Source organism: Pseudophryne corroboree, chromosome 6 (genome assembly GCF_028390025.1).
Source record: "Pseudophryne corroboree isolate aPseCor3 chromosome 6, aPseCor3.hap2, whole genome shotgun sequence".
Lineage (NCBI taxonomy): Eukaryota > Metazoa > Chordata > Amphibia > Anura > Myobatrachidae > Pseudophryne > Pseudophryne corroboree.
This window is the reverse complement of record NC_086449.1, coordinates 114,602,537-114,622,597: the sequence shown is the minus strand read 5'-3', so window position 1 is coordinate 114,622,597 and position 20,061 is coordinate 114,602,537. Positions and strand designations below refer to the sequence as shown.

Genomic DNA, 20,061 nt, shown 5'->3' with positions numbered 1-20,061 from the left:
TACATAAATAGTGAATACACCATCTGCCTTAGAGGGTACATTTCTTCAGAGGTTCCACATTGTGAGAAACCATCATATACTGTAGGTAGGTGCATGTGGAATTAAAAAAATATTCCCAGTGTAACGTGAAACAGGTGGTGTGTCAGGTTGGTACACCTCTTATTGTGTGTGACCACGACCCTTCTTGTTAGTGGCCACGCCTATTTTTTTAGCGCGCATCTGCGGCGGGCGCACATAATTTCCTATGAATGTAATTTTTTTCGGGGGGCTGTGGCGCCATTCTTAATCTTTCCCTGGACTCTGAAAACCCTAGTTACTTTTTATATTAGGCTCTGTTATACTTTCTGGCTGCAGGTCGGCACAACAGGGGGATAACATCAGCATAGGTGGGTGGTATGGGGGGTGTGGAGTCACGATTACATTATCACAGCCCCACCCCCACTATACAATTACAAATTACCAGCATTGTAAAGCACAGGTGGCAGGGATCCGATTACGTGATTCAGCGCAAGTCACGTCATCACTCCACTCACTTTCACTGTGGAAAGGAAGGGGGGGGGGGGGTGCAGGTAGGTAGATGCCATATCCTGGAGACTTGCCCTCTTTTCTGGGAGGACGGGAGTGCCACATGATTTTCGGAGCATCCCAGCCATACCGTGAGAGTATGCAAGTATGCACTACGTCACTAGGCATATCCTATGTATAGACAGCACCATGAAGTGGTTAGCCACACCACTGTGGCAGCATGTCACAACCCTTCTGTACACTCAGGCTTGGACTGGTGTAACCCTGATTTAGGGTTTAAACAACACTTATACTGAGGTAGTTATAATATGGTGACTAAAATGGAGTATAAGCATATATATTATTCATATAAAAGTTAATGGATGTTGTAATACTGTATGCATGTTCACATATATGTAATTGTATGTACATTGATGTAAATGTAGTGGTGAATACAATTAAGGCTTATTTTATGGTTTCACAGTGTATCTAAAGGGTTAATGTCCTTGTGCTCCTTACTGTCAATCACCTAGTGGGGTGATTGCCAGTGAGCGGGGTATCACCTCAGAGTGGGTCATGTGACTACTAGAGAGTGGTGGAGAGGTGCTGTGAGTATAGCTGAGGGAGAGACTGCATATCCCTTGGTGAGAGGACATTGCGGCGGCCGGAGGGGGCTTAGTGTGTGTAGCCAGAACAGGGCTTCCTTACTGTAAAGGTGGTGACAGCAGCATTGAGACTCAGCACTGTTCATAGAACCCGGCATTAGCGCTAGTCAACTCACCCAGCAGTATTGGAAGGGCGCACCTATAACAGGGAGACAGAGAGGGTTCATTCCTACCTATTACCGGCACAGACTCTGACAGCCACAACAAAGAAGCCAGGACCAGCAGCAGAGGCTCCATTCTGTGTGGCTGTAAGTGTAAGGGAGGAGTCGGGGGAGCAGCCTGCAGCAGCATCACTAGATCGTAGAAGTGTGAGTGCATAATCCAGCCATTTATATTACCCCTACACTAAGCACAGCAAGCCATAGTTGACTATGGTACATAGTCAATTTCATATTGGGACTAAGGACTCCAGGGCTAGGCCGCAATAATGGCTATTAAGCAGGAGGATAGTAATGGGTCACAGCAGTCAGAGTGACCTATAATTACAGTTCCATGTATGGCTTAATCATAGTGCTAAGGAGAAGGTAGAAAGCACTGGGTATATATTAGAGATGAGCGCCTGAAATTTTTCGGGTTTTGTGTTTTGGTTTTGGGTTCGGTTCCGCGGCCGTGTTTTGGGTTCGAACGCGTTTTGGCAAAACCTCACCGAATTTTTTTTGTCGGATTCGGGTGTGTTTTGGATTCGGGTGTTTTTTTCAAAAAACACTAAAAAACAGCTTAAATCATAGAATTTGGGGGTCATTTTGATCCCAAAGTATTATTAACCTCAAAAACCATAATTTACACTCATTTTCAGTCTATTCTGAATACCTCACACCTCACAATATTATTTTTAGTCCTAAAATTTGCACCGAGGTCGCTGTGTGAGTAAGATAAGCGACCCTAGTGGCCGACACAAACACCGGGCCCATCTAGGAGTGGCACTGCAGTGTCACGCAGGATGTCCCTTCCAAAAAACCCTCCCCAAACAGCACATGACGCAAAGAAAAAAAGAGGCGCAATGAGGTAGCTGTGTGAGTAAGATTAGCGACCCTAGTGGCCGACACAAACACCGGGCCCATCTAGGAGTGGCACTGCAGTGTCACGCAGGATGGCCCTTCCAAAAAACCCTCCCCAAACAGCACATGACGCAAAGAAAAAAAGAGGCGCAATGAGGTAGCTGTGTGAGTAAGATTAGCGACCCTAGTGGCCGACACAAACACCGGGCCCATCTAGGAGTGGCACTGCAGTGTCACGCAGGATGTCCCTTCCAAAAAACCCTCCCCAAACAGCACATGACGCAAAGAAAAAAAGAGGCGCAATGAGGTAGCTGACTGTGTGAGTAAGATTAGCGACCCTAGTGGCCGACACAAACACCGGGCCCATCTAGGAGTGGCACTGCAGTGTCACGCAGGATGTCCCTTCCAAAAAACCCTCCCCAATCAGCACATGATGCAAAGAAAAAGAAAAGAAAAAAGAGGTGCAAGATGGAATTGTCCTTGGGCCCTCCCACCCACCCTTATGTTGTATAAACAAAACAGGACATGCACACTTTAACCAACCCATCATTTCAGTGACAGGGTCTGCCACACGACTGTGACTGATATGACGGGTTGGTTTGGACCCCCCCCAAAAAAGAAGCAATTAATCTCTCCTTGCACAAACTGGCTCTACAGAGGCAAGATGTCCACCTCATCTTCACCCTCCGATATATCACCGTGTACATCCCCCTCCTCACAGATTATCAATTCGTCCCCACTGGAATCCACCATCTCAGCTCCCTGTGTACTTTGTGGAGGCAATTGCTGCTGGTCAATGTCTCCGCGGAGGAATTGATTATAATTCATTTTAATGAACATCATCTTCTCCACATTTTCTGGATGTAACCTCGTACGCCGATTGCTGACAAGGTGAGCGGCGGCACTAAACACTCTTTCGGAGTACACACTTGTGGGAGGGCAACTTAGGTAGAATAAAGCCAGTTTGTGCAAGGGCCTCCAAATTGCCTCTTTTTCCTGCCAGTATAAGTACGGACTGTGTGACGTGCCTACTTGGATGCGGTCACTCATATAATCCTCCACCATTCTATCAATGTTGAGAGAATCATATGCAGTGACAGTAGACGACATGTCCGTAATCGTTGTCAGGTCCTTCAGTCCGGACCAGATGTCAGCATCAGCAGTCGCTCCAGACTGCCCTGCATCACCGCCAGCGGGTGGGCTCGGAATTCTGAGCCTTTTCCTCGCACCCCCAGTTGCGGGAGAATGTGAAGGAGGAGATGTTGACAGGTCGCGTTCCGCTTGACTTGACAATTTTGTCACCAGCAGGTCTTTCAACCCCAGCAGACTTGTGTCTGCCGGAAAGAGAGATCCAAGGTAGGCTTTAAATCTAGGATCGAGCACGGTGGCCAAAATGTAGTGCTCTGATTTCAACAGATTGACCACCCGTGAATCCTTGTTAAGCGAATTAAGGGCTGCATCCACAAGTCCCACATGCCTAGCGGAATCGCTCCCTTTTAGCTCCTTCTTCAATGCCTCCAGCTTCTTCTGCAAAAGCCTGATGAGGGGAATGACCTGACTCAGGCTGGCAGTGTCTGAACTGACTTCACGTGTGGCAAGTTCAAAGGGCATCAGAACCTTGCACAACGTTGAAATCATTCTCCACTGCACTTGAGACAGGTGCATTCCACCTCCTATATCGTGCTCAATTGTATAGGCTTGAATGGCCTTTTGCTGCTCCTCCAACCTCTGAAGCATATAGAGGGTTGAATTCCACCTCGTTACCACTTCTTGCTTCAGATGATGGCAGGGCAGGTTCAGTAGTTTTTGGTGGTGCTCCAGTCTTCTGTACGTGGTGCCTGTACGCCGAAAGTGTCCCGCAATTTTTCTGGCCACCGACAGCATCTCTTGCACGCCCCTGTCGTTTTTTAAAAAATTCTGCACCACCAAATTCAAGGTATGTGCAAAACATGGGACGTGCTGGAATTTGCCCATATTTAATGCACACACAATATTGCTGGCGTTGTCCGATGCCACAAATCCACAGGAGAGTCCAATTGGGGTAAGCCATTCCGCGATGATCTTCCTCAGTTGCCGTAAGAGGTTTTCAGCTGTGTGCGTATTCTGGAAAGCGGTGATACAAAGCGTAGCCTGCCTAGGAAAGAGTTGGCGTTTGCGAGATGCTGCTACTGGTGCCGCCGCTGCTGTTCTTGCGGCGGGAGTCCATACATCTACCCAGTGGGCTGTCACAGTCATATAGTCCTGACCCTGCCCTGCTCCACTTGTCCACATGTCCGTGGTTAAGTGGACATTGGGTACAACTGCATTTTTTAGGACACTGGTGAGTCTTTTTCTGATGTCCGTGTACATTCTCGGTATCGCCTGCCTAGAGAAGTGGAACCTAGATGGTATTTGGTAACGGGGGCACACTGCCTCAATAAATTGTCTAGTTCCCTGTGAACTAACGGCGGATACCGGACGCACGTCTAACACCAACATAGTTGTCAAGGCCTCAGTTATCCGCTTTGCAGTAGGATGACTGCTGTGATATTTCATCTTCCTCGCAAAGGACTGTTGAAGAGTCAATTGCTTACTGGAAGTAGTACAAGTGGGCTTACGACTTCCCCTCTGGGATGACCATCGACTCCCAGCGGCAACAACAGCAGCGCCAGCAGCAGTAGGCGTTACACGCAAGGATGCATCGGAGGAATCCCAGGCAGGAGAGGACTCGTCAGAATTGCCAGTGACATGGCCTGCAGGACTATTGGCATTCCTGGGGAAGGAGGAAATTGACACTGAGGGAGTTGGTGGGGTGGTTTGCGTGAGCTTGGTTACAAGAGGAAGGGATTTACTGGTCAGTGGACTGCTTCCGCTGTCACCCAAAGTTTTTGAACTTGTCACTGACTTATTATGAATGCGCTGCAGGTGACGTATAAGGGAGGATGTTCCGAGGTGGTTAACGTCCTTACCCCTACTTATTACAGCTTGACAAAGGGAACACACGACTTGACACCTGTTGTCCGCATTTCTGGTGAAATACCTCCACACCGAAGAGCTGATTTTTTTGGTATTTTCACCTGGCATGTCAACGGCCATATTCCTCCCACGGACAACAGGTGTCTCCCCGGGTGCCTGACTTAAACAAACCACCTCACCATCAGAATCCTCCTGGTCAATTTCCTCCCCAGCGCCAGCAACACCCATATCCTCCTCATCCTGGTGTACTTCAACACTGACATCTTCAATCTGACTATCAGGAACTGGACTGCGGGTGCTCCTTCCAGCACTTGCAGGGGGCGTGCAAATGGTGGAAGGCGCATGCTCTTCACGTCCAGTGTTGGGAAGGTCAGGCATCGCAACCAACACAATTGGACTCTCCTTGTGGATTTGGGATTTCGAAGAATGCACAGTTCTTTGCTGTGCTGCTTTTGCCAGCTTGAGTCTTTTCATTTTTCTAGCGAGAGGCTGAGTGCTTCCATCCTCATGTGAAGCTGAACCACTAGCCATGAACATAGGCCAGGGCCTCAGCCGTTCCTTGCCACTCCGTGTGGTAAATGGCATATTGGCAAGTTTACGCTTCTCCTCCGACAATTTTATTTTAGGTTTTGGAGTCCTTTTTTTTCTGATATTTGGTGTTTTGGATTTGACATGCTCTGTACTATGACATTGGGCATCGGCCTTGGCAGACGACGTTGCTGGCATTTCATCGTCTCGGCCATGACTAGTGGCAGCAGCTTCAGCACGAGGTGGAAGTGGATCTTGATCTTTCCCTAATTTTGGAACCTCAACATTTTTGTTCTCCATATTTTAATAGGCACAACTAAAAGGCACCTCAGGTAAACAATGGAGATGGATACTAGTATACAATTATGGACTGCCTGCCGACTGCAGACACAGAGGTAGCCACAGCCGTGAACTACCGTACTGTACTGTGTCTGCAGCTAATATAGACTGGTTGATAAAGAGAAGATGTCTATGTAACTATGTATGTATAAAGAAGACTGAAAAAAATCCACGGTTAGGTGGTATACAATTATGGACGGACTGCCTGCCGAGTGCAGACACAGAGGTAGCCACAGCCGTGAACTACCGTACTGTACTGTGTCTGCAGCTAATATAGACTGGTTGATAAAGAGAAGATGTCTATGTAACTATGTATGTATAAAGAAGAATGAAAAAAAACCACGGTTAGGTGGTATACAATTATGGACGGACTGCCTGCCGAGTGCAGACACAGAGGTAGCCACAGCCGTGAACTACCGTACTGTACTGTGTCTGCAGCTAATATAGACTGGTTGATAAAGAGAAGATGTCTATGTAACTATGTATGTATAAAGAAGAATGAAAAAAATCCACGGTTAGGTGGTATTACAATTATGGACGGACTGCCTGCCGAGTGCAGAGACACAGAGGTAGCCACAGCCGTGAACTACCGTACTGTGTCTGCTGCGACTGGATGATAAATGATATAAAAAATATATATATATCACTACTGCAGCCGGACAGGTATATATTATATATTATATAATGACGGACCTGCTGGACACTGTCTGTCAGCAGAATGAGTTTTATTTTTATAGAATAAAACAAAACAAAACACACAAGTGAAGTCACACGACGAGTGTTTAACTTTTTCAGGCAATCACAATATAAGTATACTACTAACTATACTGGTGGTCAGTGTGGTCAGGTCACTGGTCAGTCACACTGGCAGTGGCACTCCTGCAGCAAAAGTGTGCACTGTTTAATTTTAATATAATATGTACTCCTGGCTCCTGCTATAACCTATAACTGGCACTGCAGTAGTGCTCCCCAGTCTCCCCCACAATTATAAGCTGTGTGAGCTGAGCAGTCAGACAGATATATAATATATATAGATGATGCAGCACACTGGCCTGAGCCTGAGCAGTGCACACAGATATGGTATGTGACTGACTGAGTCACTGTGTGTATCGCTTTTTTCAGGCAGAGAACGGATATATTAAATAAACTGCACTGTGTGTCTGGTGGTCACTCACTATATAATATATTATGTACTCCTGGCTCCTGCTATAACCTATAACTGGCACTGCAGTAGTGCTCCCCAGTCTCCCCCACAATTATAAGCTGTGTGAGCTGAGCAGTCAGACAGATATATATAATATTATATATAGATAATAGATGATGCAGCACACTGGCCTGAGCCTGAGCAGTGCACACAGATATGGTATGTGACTGACTGAGTCACTGTGTGTATCGCTTTTTTCAGGCAGAGAACGGATATATTAAATAAACTGCACTGTGTGTCTGGTGGTCACTCACTATATAATATATTATGTACTCCTGGCTCCTGCTATAACCTATAACTGGCACTGCAGTAGTGCTCCCCAGTCTCCCCCACAATTATAAGCTGTGTGAGCTGAGCAGTCAGACAGATATATATAATATTATATATAGATAATAGATGATGCAGCACACTGGCCTGAGCCTGAGCAGTGCACACAGATATGGTATGTGACTGACTGAGTCACTGTGTGTATCGCTTTTTTCAGGCAGAGAACGGATATATTAAATAAACTGCACTGTGTGTCTGGTGGTCACTCACTATATAATATATTATGTACTCCTGGCTCCTGCTATAACCTATAACTGGCACTGCAGTAGTGCTCCCCAGTCTCCCCCACAATTATAAGCTGTGTGAGCTGAGCAGTCAGACAGATATATATAATATTATATATAGATAATAGATGATGCAGCACACTGGCCTGAGCCTGAGCAGTGCACACAGATATGGTATGTGACTGACTGAGTCACTGTGTGTATCGCTTTTTTCAGGCAGAGAACGGATATATTAAATAAACTGCACTGTGTGTCTGGTGGTCACTCACTATATAATATATTATGTACTCCTGGCTCCTGCTATAACCTATAACTGGCACTGCAGTAGTGCTCCCCAGTCTCCCCCACAATTATAAGCTGTGTGAGCTGAGCAGTCAGACAGATATATATAATATTATATATAGATAATATATGATGCAGCACACTGGCCTGAGCCTGAGCAGTGCACACAGATATGGTATGTGACTGACTGAGTCACTGTGTGTATCGCTTTTTTCAGGCAGAGAACGGATATATTAAATAAACTGCACTGTGTGTCTGGTGGTCACTCACTATATAATATATTATGTACTCCTGGCTCCTGCTATAACCTATAACTGGCACTGCAGTAGTGCTCCCCAGTCTCCCCCACAATTATAAGCTGTGTGAGCTGAGCAGTCAGACAGATATATATAATATTATATATAGATAATAGATGATGCAGCACACTGGCCTGAGCCTGAGCAGTGCACACAGATATGGTATGTGACTGACTGAGTCACTGTGTGTATCGCTGTTTTCAGGCAGAGAACGGATATATTAAATAAACTGCACTGTGTGTCTGGTGGTCACTCACTATATAATATATTATGTACTCCTGGCTCCTGCTATAACCTATAACTGGCACTGCAGTAGTGCTCCCCAGTCTCCCCCACAATTATAAGCTGTGTGAGCTGAGCAGTCAGACAGATATATATAATATTATATATAGATAATAGATGATGCAGCACACTGGCCTGAGCCTGAGCAGTGCACACAGATATGGTATGTGTCTGTGACTGAGTCACTGTGTGCTGTGTATCGCTTTTTTCAGGCAGAGAACGGATTATAAAGTAAACTGCACTGTCCTCACTAGTAAACTCTCTCCACTCAGTCTCTACACTTCTACAGTAACAGTACTCCTCCTAGTCAGCTCCAGTAAATCTCTCTCAGTCTCTTATAATCTAAATGGAGAGGACGCCAGCCACGTCCTCTCCCTATCAATCTCAATGCACGTGTGAAAATGGCGGCGACGCGCGGCTCCTTATATAGAATCCGAGTCTCGCGATAGAATCCGAGCCTCGCGAGAATCCGACAGCGTCATGATGACGTTCGGGCGCGCTCGGGTTAACCGAGCAAGGCGGGAAGATCCGAGTCGCTCGGACCCGTGAAAAAAAACATGAAGTTCTGGCGGGTTCGGATTCAGAGAAACCGAACCCGCTCATCTCTAGTATATATATGTAACAGGAGGAGTGGAGTGAAACTTGAACTGTTTAACGCTTCATAAATAGTTTTAAAGCTCCCCCATATATCAGCATCACATCAGTCAAAGGAGAGCCAGAGACATTGTTCCGCAGCGCTAAATAGAAAGTAACACCCTAAAGCTGCCACCTAATGTGTGTATTTATGCCCCTGAATTAGCAGAATTAGAGTCAAGGACATTAAAGGTAGCCATACTACAGTGACATTGGATGGATGTTAAAGCCTCTTAGCCACAAAGGATTAGAATATCATCCCGATTCAAGGACTAGCTTGTGGCACTTTAATACAACTGTGTTATATGTATATTCGTGAACCCGTAAGAAGGACTGACACGTAAGAGACTATTCGTTTTAAAGTTAAAGGATTTGAGCTCGCTGTGACTATGATAAGAGAAACCATCTCTTGCAGATATATTTAATATAGACTCATCCTAAGAGACAACAATAATTTGAGGCATACAGGAATCGAAAAGCTATATATGCTCTGAAATATAGAAAGCATCAGCTACTTCAAATGGACACAAGGACGCAGCATAACAAAGGTTTATCATACCAGCTTCTTAGGAGTTTAGTTTAATACTGGACAACTACGGTAACATTTTTACTGAGGAAAGGATACAGATTCCTTGGTAATCAACTGTTGATGTTACTATCTATGAGCTAAATAGATACTTTCTGTTATCTGCCAAGGAGGAACTATAAGTAACCTTATAGGAGAAAGTAATCGCTACCATAAGTAGACTGAGCCAAACATCTTTCTCTTTAACTGAAGGGAGAACTGATAGTTGACACTAAAACATAGTGTCAGACATTCTGTATTAACTGCTGTTATTTTTAGGAAGTTTATGGGCCCTTATAGTGCACTATCATATTAAGAGTACCCGGGTCACTCTAACACCTAAGGGTGTCTTGAAAAGAAAAAGGATTTGTTGTATTGCATGCAGGTACTGTGTATAGGCCTAATTGACAGGGGGTTAGCATGGATTAATGACTTAAAGGGGAATGTGTAATTGAAATTGATGAAATGTTAATGTTTACTTAATCCATTTGGTACTGGTCATTAAAGTGTTATACTTTCCATGTGTGTCTGGTCCGTCTGGAAGTTGATCTGAAGATCCTGGAAGAAAGAGACAGGTATATTAGATAATATATCTATGATATAAGGGAATCATCCCCTAAGGATAGAGATCAGGCTTACTCAAGCAAGCCTTAACGGTAGTTAAATACTACACATAGCTTGAGTGGAGGCACAGCTATTAGGTAACTATCCCTTAATAGAATACATAGACAGCTCTCGTTCAAGGTATTGAGGGTAGGGTTACACTGGCCCACAGGGGTACAGGGGAAACCACCGGTGGGCCCCACTGCCTGGGGACCCACCTCCTGCTCCTTGGATCCGGTTCTAGACTGTGCACTTGAATGATACATTATACATATGTTACCTTATACTGGACTATGGTGTATTTTCTACAGTGCATTGCTGTTATTAATCTGGTACATTATCATACACGCAGCAGCTGAATTTAATGTATATATTTATGAAGGGGCCCAGATGTTGCACTCTCTAATGGTTAGTAAAACCAATGAGGTGGCAGGTCACACCCCGTCTGCAGACTGGCCTACCCCTAAACATGGGCCCCTATTACTGCATTCCCCGGTGGGCCCAACATGCCCCAGTCCGACACTGTGTACACTACATCATATCCCTCTGCACTTGTATTCCCCCGGTGGGTCCTTCATTCCCACCCAGACACTACTGTAGAATGTATGTACTTTACTTTATATTAATTAAAAATATTTACTGTAACCTTAGATTTGTTTTTTCGCTGCTTCTTGTAGCAACACCTGCACCTCAGTTACCCCCAATATGCATATATGCACTGTTTACGTCCTTGGTGTCATCTTCTGGGTTGAATCTGCATGTGTGGCAGACATTTGCACATAAGCATTAACATTTATCCCAACAGGGATCCAGCTAAGCTGGAGAGGCTTTGCTGGTCCCTATTGCTGTCTATAGGGAAGGTATAGCTCATGCCATCGAATAATGCATACGCAAAGTTATTGATCATTACTAAAGTTATTGATCGGTACTGTGTTTGATATTTTTTTTCCTTTCATTGTTCTCTCATATCACTTCTAGTTTGAAAAAAATATATTTCTCTGACGTCCTAGTGGATGCTGGGAACTCCGAAAGGACCATGGGGAATAGCGGCTCCGCAGGAGACCAGGAGACTGGGCACAACTAAAGAAAGCTTTTAGGTCACCTGGTGTGCACTGGCTCCTCCCACTATAACCCTCCTCCAAGCCTCAGTTAGATTTTGTGCCCGGCCGAGGTTGGATGCACACTAGGGGCTCTCCTGAGCTTCTAAAAAGAAAGTATATAATTAGGTTTTTTATTTTACAGTGAGACCTGCTGGCAACAGGCTCACTGCAGCGAGGGACTAAGGGGAGAAGAAGCGAACCTACCTGCTTGCAGCTAGCTTGGGCTTCTTAGGCTACTGGACACCATTAGCTCCAGAGGGATCGACCGCATGGAACTGGCCTTGGTGTTCGGTCCCGGAGCCGCGCCGCCGTCCCCCTTACAGAGCCAGAAGCAAGAAGAGGTCCGGAAAATCGGCGGCAGAAGACATCAGTCTTCACCAAGGTAGCGCACAGCACTGCAGCTGTGCGCCATTGCTCCTCATACATACTTCACACTCCGGTCACTGAGGGTGCAGGGCGCTAGGGGGGGGCGCCCTGAGCAGCAATAAAAACACCTTGGCTGGCAAAAATACCACAATATATAGCCCCAGAGGCTATATATGTGATAATTACCCCTGCCAGAATCCATAAAAAAGCGGGAGAAAAGTCCGCGAAAAAGGGGCGGAGCTATCTCCTTCAGCACACTGGCGCCATTTCTCCCTCACAGCTCCGCTGGAAGGAAGCTCCCTGGCTCTCCCCTGCAGTCTACACTACAGAAAAGGGTAAAAAAGAGAGGGGGGGCACTAAATTTAGGCGCAGTATATATAACAGCAGCTATAGGGGACATAATTCAGTTAGTCCCTGCATTATATAGCGCTCTGGTGTGTGCTGGCATACTCTCACTCTGTCTCCCCAAAGGGCTTTTGTGGGTCCTGTCCTCTGTTAGAGCATTCCCTGTGTGTGTGCGGTGTGTCGGTACGGCTGTGTCGACATGTTTGATGAGGATAATGATGTGGAGGCGGAGCAGATGCCTATAGAAGGGATGTCACCCCCTGCGGGGCAGACACCTGAGTGGATGGACTTATGGAAGGAATTGCGTGCACGTGTCGACTCCTTACACAAAAAATTTGACGACATGTGAAATGCGGGACAGCCGGCTTCTCAGCTCGTGCCTGTCCAGGCGTCTCAAAGGCCATCGGGGGCTCTAAAACGCCCGCTACCTCAGATGGCAGATGCGGATGTCGACACGGATACTGACACCAGTGTCGACGACGATGAGTCTAGTCTAATGTCCACTAAGGCCATTCGTTGCATGATTGAAGCAATGAAAGAGGTGTTACAAATTTCTGGGCGATCCTGAAGTCTGTATATACACACTCAGGCATTATACTTAGACCAGCTATTGCGTCAGCATGGATGTGCAGTGCTGCCGCTGCGTGGTCAGATTTCCTGTCAGAAAATATTGACACCCTAGACAGGGACACTATTCTGCTAACCATAGAGCATATAAAAGACTCAGTCTTATACATGAGAGATGCACAGAGGGAGATCTGCCGGCTGGCATCTAAAATAAGTGCATTGTCCATTTCTGCTAGGAGAGGCTTATGGACTCGCCAGTGGACAGGGGATGCAGATTCAAAAAGGCACATGGGAGTTTTGCCTTATAAGGGTGAGGAGTTATTTGGGGATGGTCTCTCGGACCTAGTTTCCACAGCAACTGCTGGGAAGTCAGCATTTTTACCCCATGTTCCCTCACAGCCTAAAAAGGCGCCGTTTTATCAGGTACAGTCCTTTCGGACTCAGAAAAACAGGCGTGGAAAAGGCGATCAATGGGCTCGCTCACAGGTGGATCCCTGGATCCTGCAAATAGTATCTCAAGGGTACAAACTGGAATTCGAGGCGTCTCCACCCCACCGGTTCCTAAAATCTGCCTTGCCGATTACTCCTTCAGACAGGGAGGCTGTGCTAGCGGCAATTCACAAGCTGTATTCCCAGCAGGTGATAATCAAGGTGCCCCTACTTCAACAAGGACGGGGTTACTATTCCACACTGTTTGTGGTACCGAAACCGGACGGTTCGGTGAGACCCATTTTAAATTTGAAATCCTTGAACACATACATAAAAAATTTCAAGTTCAAGATGGAATCGCTCAGGGCGGTTATTGCAAGCCTGGACGAGGGGGATTACATGGTATCCCTGGACATCAAGGATGCTTACCTGCATGTCCCCATTTACTATCCTCACCAGGAGTACCTCAGATTTGTGGTACAGGATTGCCATTACCAATTCCAGACGCTGCCGTTTGGACTCTCCACGGCACCGAGGGTGTTTACCAAGGTAATGGCGGAAATGATGATACTCCTTCGAAGAAAGGGAGTTTTAATTATCCCGTACTTGGACGATCTCCTAATAAAGGCGAGGTCCAAGGAGCAGTTGTTGGTGGGAGTAGCACTATCTCAGGAGGTGCTACACCAGCACGGTTGGATTCTGAATATTCCAAAATCACAGCTGGTTCCGACGACACGTCTACTGTTCCTGGGTATGATTCTGGATACAGTCCAGAAAAAAGTGTTTCTCCCGGAGAAGAAAGCCAAGGAGCTGTCATCTCTAGTCAGAGACCTCCTGAAACCAAAACAGGTATCGGTGCATCACTGCAAGCGGTTCCTGGGAAAGATGGTGGCTTCTTACGAAGCAATTCCTTTCGGCAGGTTCCATGCCAGAATCTTTCAGTGGGACCTGTTGGACCAATGGTCCGGATCGCATCTTCAGATGCATCGCCTAATAACCCTGTCTCCAAGAACCAGGGTGTCTCTGCTGTGGTGGCTGCAGAGTGCTCATCTTCTAGAGGGCCGCAGATTCGGCATACAGGACTGAGTCCTGGTGACCACGGATGCCAGCCTTCGAGGCTGGGGGGCAGTCACACAGGGAAGAAACTTACAAGGACTATGGTCGAGTCAGGAGACTTCCCTACACATAAATATTCTGGAACTAAGGGCCATTTACAATGCCCTAAGTCAGGCAAAATCCCTGCTTCTACACCAGCCGGTACTGATCCAGTCAGACAACATTACGGCAGTCGCCCATGTAAATCGACAGGGCGGCACAAGAAGCAGGATGGCAATGGCAGAAGCCACAAGGATTCTCCGATGGGCGGAAAATCACGTACTAGCACTGTCAGCAGTGTTCATTCCGGGAGTGGACAACTGGGAAGCAGACTTTCTCAGCAGGCACGACCTCCACCCGGGAGAGTGGGGACTTCATCCAGAAGTCTTCACGCTGATTGTTAATCGATGGGAACGGCCACTGGTGGACATGATGGCGTCCCGCCTAAACAAAAAACTAGAGAGATATTGCGCCAGGTCAAGGGACCCTCAGACGATAGCTGTGGACGCTCTAGTGACACCGTGGGTGTACCAGTCAGTTTATGTGTTCCCTCCTCTGCCTCTCATACCAAGGGTACTGAGAATAATAAGAAAACGAGGAGTAAGAACAATACTCGTGGTTCCGGATTGGCCAAGATGAGCGTGGTACCCGGAACTTCAAGAGATGATCTCAGAGGACCCATGGCCTCTGCAACTCAGACAGGACCTGCTGCAGCAGGGGCCCTGTCTGTTCCAAGACTTACCGCGGCTGCGTTTGACGGCATGGCGGTTGAACGCCGGGTCCTGAAGGAAAAGGGCATTCCGGAGGAAGTCATTCCTACGCTGATTAAAGCCAGGAAAGATGTAACTGCAAAGCATTATCACCGCATATGGCGGAAATATGTTGCTTGGTGTGAGGCCAAAAAGGCCCCAACAGAGGAATTTCAACTAGGTCGATTTCTGCATTTCCTACAAGCAGGAGTGACTATGGGCCTGAAATTAGGCTCCATTAAGGTACAGATCTCGGCTCTGTCGATTTTCTTCCAGAAAGAACTAGCTTCACTACCTGAAGTTCAGACGTTTGTGAAAGGAGTGCTGCATATTCAGCCCCCGTTTGTGCCTCCAGTGGCACCTTGGGATCTCAACGTGGTGTTGAGTTTCTTAAAATCACATTGGTTTGAGCCACTTAAAACCGTGGATCTAAAATATCTCACGTGGAAAGTGGTCATGTTATTGGCCTTGGCTTCAGCCAGGCGTGTGTCAGAATTGGCAGCTTTGTCATGTAAAAGCCCTTATCTGATTTTCCATATGGATAGGGCGGAATTGAGGACTCGTCCCCAGTTTCTCCCTAAGGTGGTATCAGCTTTTCACTTGAACCAACCTATTGTGGTGCCTGCGGCTACTAGGGACTTGGAGGATTCCAAGTTACTGGACGTAGTCAGGGCCTTGAAAATTTATGTTTCCAGGACGGCTAGAGTCAGGAAAACTGACTCGCTATTTATCCTGTATGCACCCAACAAACTGGGTGCTCCTGCTTCTAAGCAGACTATTGCTCGCTGGATTTGTAGCACAATTCAGCTGGCGCATTCTGCGGCTGGACTGCCGCATCCTAAATCAGTAAAAGCCCATTCCACGAGGAAGGTGGGCTCATCTTGGGCGGCTGCCCGAGGGGTCTCGGCTTTACAACTTTGCCGAGCTGCTACTTGGTCAGGGGCAAACACGTTTGCAAAATTCTACAAATTTGATACCCTGGCTGAGGAGGACCTTGAGTTCTCTCATTCGGTGCTGCAGAGTCATCCGCACTCTCCCGCCCGTTTGGGAGCTTTGGTATAATCCCCATGGTCCTTTCGGAGTTCCCAGCATCCACTAGGACGTCAGAGAAAATAAGATTTTACTCACCGGTAAATCTATTTCTCGTAGTCCGTAGTGGATGCTGGGCGCCCATCCCAAGTGCGGATTGTCTGCAATACTTGTACATAGTTATTGTTAACTAAAGGGTTATTGTTGAGCCATCTGTTGAGAGGCTCAGTTGTTTTCATACTGTTAAACTGGGTATAGTATCACGAGTTATATGGTGTGATTGGTGTGGCTGGTAGGAGTCTTACCCGGGATTCAAAATCCTTCCTTATTATGTCAGCTCGTCCGGGCACAGTGTCCTAACTGAGGCTTGGAGGAGGGTCATAGTGGGAGGAGCCAGTGCACACCAGGTGACCTAAAAGCTTTCTTTAGTTGTGCCCAGTCTCCTGGTCTCCTGCGGAGCCGCTATTCCCCATGGTCCTTTCGGAGTGCCCAGCATCCACTACGGACTACGAGAAATAGATTTACCGGTGAGTAAAATCTTATTTTTTCTTACACTTTATTTTCTCCATTGGAGGGAAATTTATCAAAGCTTAAAAATAAAGTGGAAAGAGAAAAAGTGCAAACCAATCGGCTCCTGTCATTTTTGAAACAAACTGTAAAATGACAGATAAAGTGGAAATAGATAAAGTACTAACCAATAAGATTATATCTCCAAGCTTTGATAAACACCACACAGAGCAATAACTGGGAATTAAAACCTCAAGTAGCATCTCCTGTCTCTTACTCATAGTACAGTAGCTTACTTCCTCTTCCACAGAGAGAGTAGAGAGCAGTGTCCAATGAGAGCACAGAGAGATATTTATCAGAGTAAACAGCGCAGATAAGGTAGAAAGAAACACATAGAACATCATAGAGAAATGTATTAGAGGGAAGAAAGATGAGGGTGCAGTACTGTAGGTTCAGCGATTGCAGAAAAAGTTGTGTATAGTGGAATCACAGAAGAAGTTCATAAAGTTTGTGCAGTACAAGGAGAGTATAGAGAAGTAGTGCATAGTGTAAGGCTAGATACGCTGGAGCATATAGCGTATAGGAAATATGCAACTCTGCTGGAATATTGGGATTTATCTGCTGGTACTCTGGATGTCAGGTAATACTCTATGTTTGTCTGACCAGTAATGGGATCATGAGTTCAATTCCCAGTTATTGCTCTGTGTGGTGTTTTTATGTTCTCCCTGGGCTCTCCATGCTTAAAGACATACTGGTACATTAAGTGGGTTCTGAAAAAATAAAAATAAACCTAGTGTGAATGTGTCCATGTTGTGGGGAATATACAGTGGATTGTAAACTCCACTGGGGCAGGGTCTGATGTGAATGAGTGAAATGTTCTCTGTAAAACGCTGTGTAATATATGTGTGCTATAGAAAGAACTAATAAACAAATAATTCCGTCACGGACTCTGGGAGAAAAGGGCCAGGGTGCTCAGATGATCACTGGAAGGTGTGGAGTAACGCTGCAGGGAATGGATTAATGTGCTCGGATGGTATCACTATCTACTATGGAAATAGTGGGCCTTATTCAGTATGAATCGGAGATGTGATGCGAACGTATTCTCCCGATTGTCAGCCCAGTGCACATCGCAGAGCTTGACAAGGCCTGACAATAAGCAGAGCTCCTGACAACTAGCAGAACCCCTTAACAATGATCAGAACCCCTGACAATGAGCAGAACCCCTGACAATGAGCAGAACCCCTGACAACAAGCAGAACTACCCGACAATGAGCAGATACTGCAATATTTACTGTGTGGGCAGAAAATGGAGACATTAATGTGGGGGCATAATATGCGGTCAGGGTCATTACTGTGTGGGGCATAATATTGCGATGGACATAACTGTGGGGGCATAATACGGTGTCAGGGGCATTACTGTAGGATAATAATATGGTGTTGCTCCCTATGTGCATAAATTTCTGATTGCAGCCCTTTGCAGCATCAGCACATATACAGGTATGGTTACAGCATCAGCACATATACAGGTGTATCTTCTCTGTGCTTGCTTGTATTGTGCTTATGTTAGTGAAGAACAACTTTTGTAAACCAATCATGAAAATAAGCAAATGACTGTTATTCTAATGCTGGGTACATACTTATAGATATATCTGCAGATCAATTGATCTGCAGGTATATCTATAGATGGATTGGCCAGTGCGTTGTGCACTGCATACACACTGCCCGATCCGTCAGGACTGATGTCACAGACTGGGTGGGCATTTACATGCACCTGCCCAGTTGTGCTTTCAATCACCGCTGGCGTCTGCAGCAAATGTACAGGCGGTCGGCTGACCGTTTATGTTTAGGCATGAGAAGGGGGATTAGGGTTAGGGTGCAGGGACAGAAAAGGGATGGTTAGGTACCAGGGATGGAGGGTTAGGTTTAGGCACTTAGAAGGGGAGATTAGGGTTAGGCACCAAGCATGGAGGGTTTGGTTTAGGCAGTGGGAAAGGGTGCGTTAAGGTTAGGCACCACCTGGGAGGGTTAGGCATTACCGGGGAGGGTTAGGTTTAGGCACCCACAAGAGAGGGTTAGGGTAGGGAAGGGTTAGGGAACTTTACAGGGGGCTGTTGGGATTCTGATGCCCCTGTCGGTATTCTGACCGCCAGAGGTTAAAGTGAGCCGGAATGGGGGGCGGAATTGCATTCCGTCAGTTTCATTTGGAGAATGAACCCAGATCCACCTCCTCCGGCTCGCCTAACCCAGGGAGATGTCGGGGTGCCCACTGAGATTTTGTTACCAGCGGGCGCCCGGCTCCTTCTCCTCAGCGGATTCCAGCTCAGGCAGTGTGGGGCTGTGTGGAGCTACGGGATAGACGTCATGACGTCTCTCCCATAGTTCCGAGGAGTGGGTGGCCAGGCAGAGGGCAGCTGTCCGAAAGCAGGAGCAGGGCTGGTGAGTATTTGTGGGTTGTTGTTTTTTTGTGAGTGTGTGTGTGTGTGAGCGGCGCTACTAGAGGGGGCACAACTACTAGGGGCACATCTACTGGGTGCACAACTACAAGGGGTACATCTACTGGGGGTGTAACTACTGACTGGGGGCATATCTACTAGGGACACTTCTACTGGGGGCACTTCTACTAGGGTCACATCTACTGGGAGCACTTCTACTAGGGCCACATCTACTGGGGCAATACTACATGTGGGCATTAATACTGGGGGCACTACTAATAAGGGCATTGCATAGGGGGCACGTAATAAGGGGCATTACTCCTGGGGACATAAGGGGCACTACTACTGAGGGCACTGTATAAGAGGCACCAATACTATGGATTCTACTTAAGGAGCACTACAACTGTGGTCACTACCACTGTAGAGGGCATTGCATAAGGGCACTACTGCTGAGGGCATTGTTTAAGGGGCACTACTGCTTGTGGGCATTATGTGTATTCGGGGTGCTACTACTGTGGGTTTTGTGTATAAGGGGCACTAATGTGTCATAACATGAATAAGGGACACTACTATGTGGTGTAATGTGAATGAGATTGTGCTACTGTGCAACATAATTTGAATATGGGATACTATTGGAGGACCACGCCCCTTTCTTTTTGAGACTACGGCCCTTTTATTGCGGCATGCGTGCAATCCCTTTATTGCACAAGCGCGGGGGGGATGAGTTCCACCACCTCTCTAGGACCACATTAAGCACTGCTGGCTGACGGCATCCAGTCTATTGGGATATCATACTGAATCCTTAAAAAGGACACATCTTTATTAATGACCAATTTTATTACAACTACTCTTAATTCTGCATGCAGATTTTCATAACAAACTCTGCACTTTACACTTTAAAATGACAGTGGGGTAAATTTACTGGGTGTGTTTCAAAGGGTCGACCACACTTAGGTGGACAGTCGCTAGGTCGACCATTATTGGTCGACAGTGACTAGGTCGACACCTCAAATTGGTCGACAGAAGCATTCGGTCGT

The 20,061-nt window shown here is 46.6% G+C and overlaps 1 protein-coding gene across 3 annotated transcripts in view; it reads left to right on the top strand.

Annotated features, from left to right (window-relative positions):
* Positions 1-20,061, top strand: part of LOC134936598 (putative adhesion G protein-coupled receptor E4P) — a 317,217-nt gene that overhangs the window by 68,979 nt on the left and 228,177 nt on the right. For 2 of the 3 annotated variants that reach the window (XM_063931710.1, XM_063931706.1), the window contains exon 1: positions 17,010-17,232. The exons of the other annotated variant lie outside the window; for it this stretch is intronic. In XM_063931710.1, coding sequence (XP_063787780.1) covers positions 17,181-17,232 — 52 coding nt within the window. In that variant the 5' untranslated portion in view covers positions 17,010-17,180. Of the gene's footprint in view, positions 1-17,009; positions 17,233-20,061 lie in introns of those variants that run through there. 3 annotated transcript variants of the gene reach the window in all.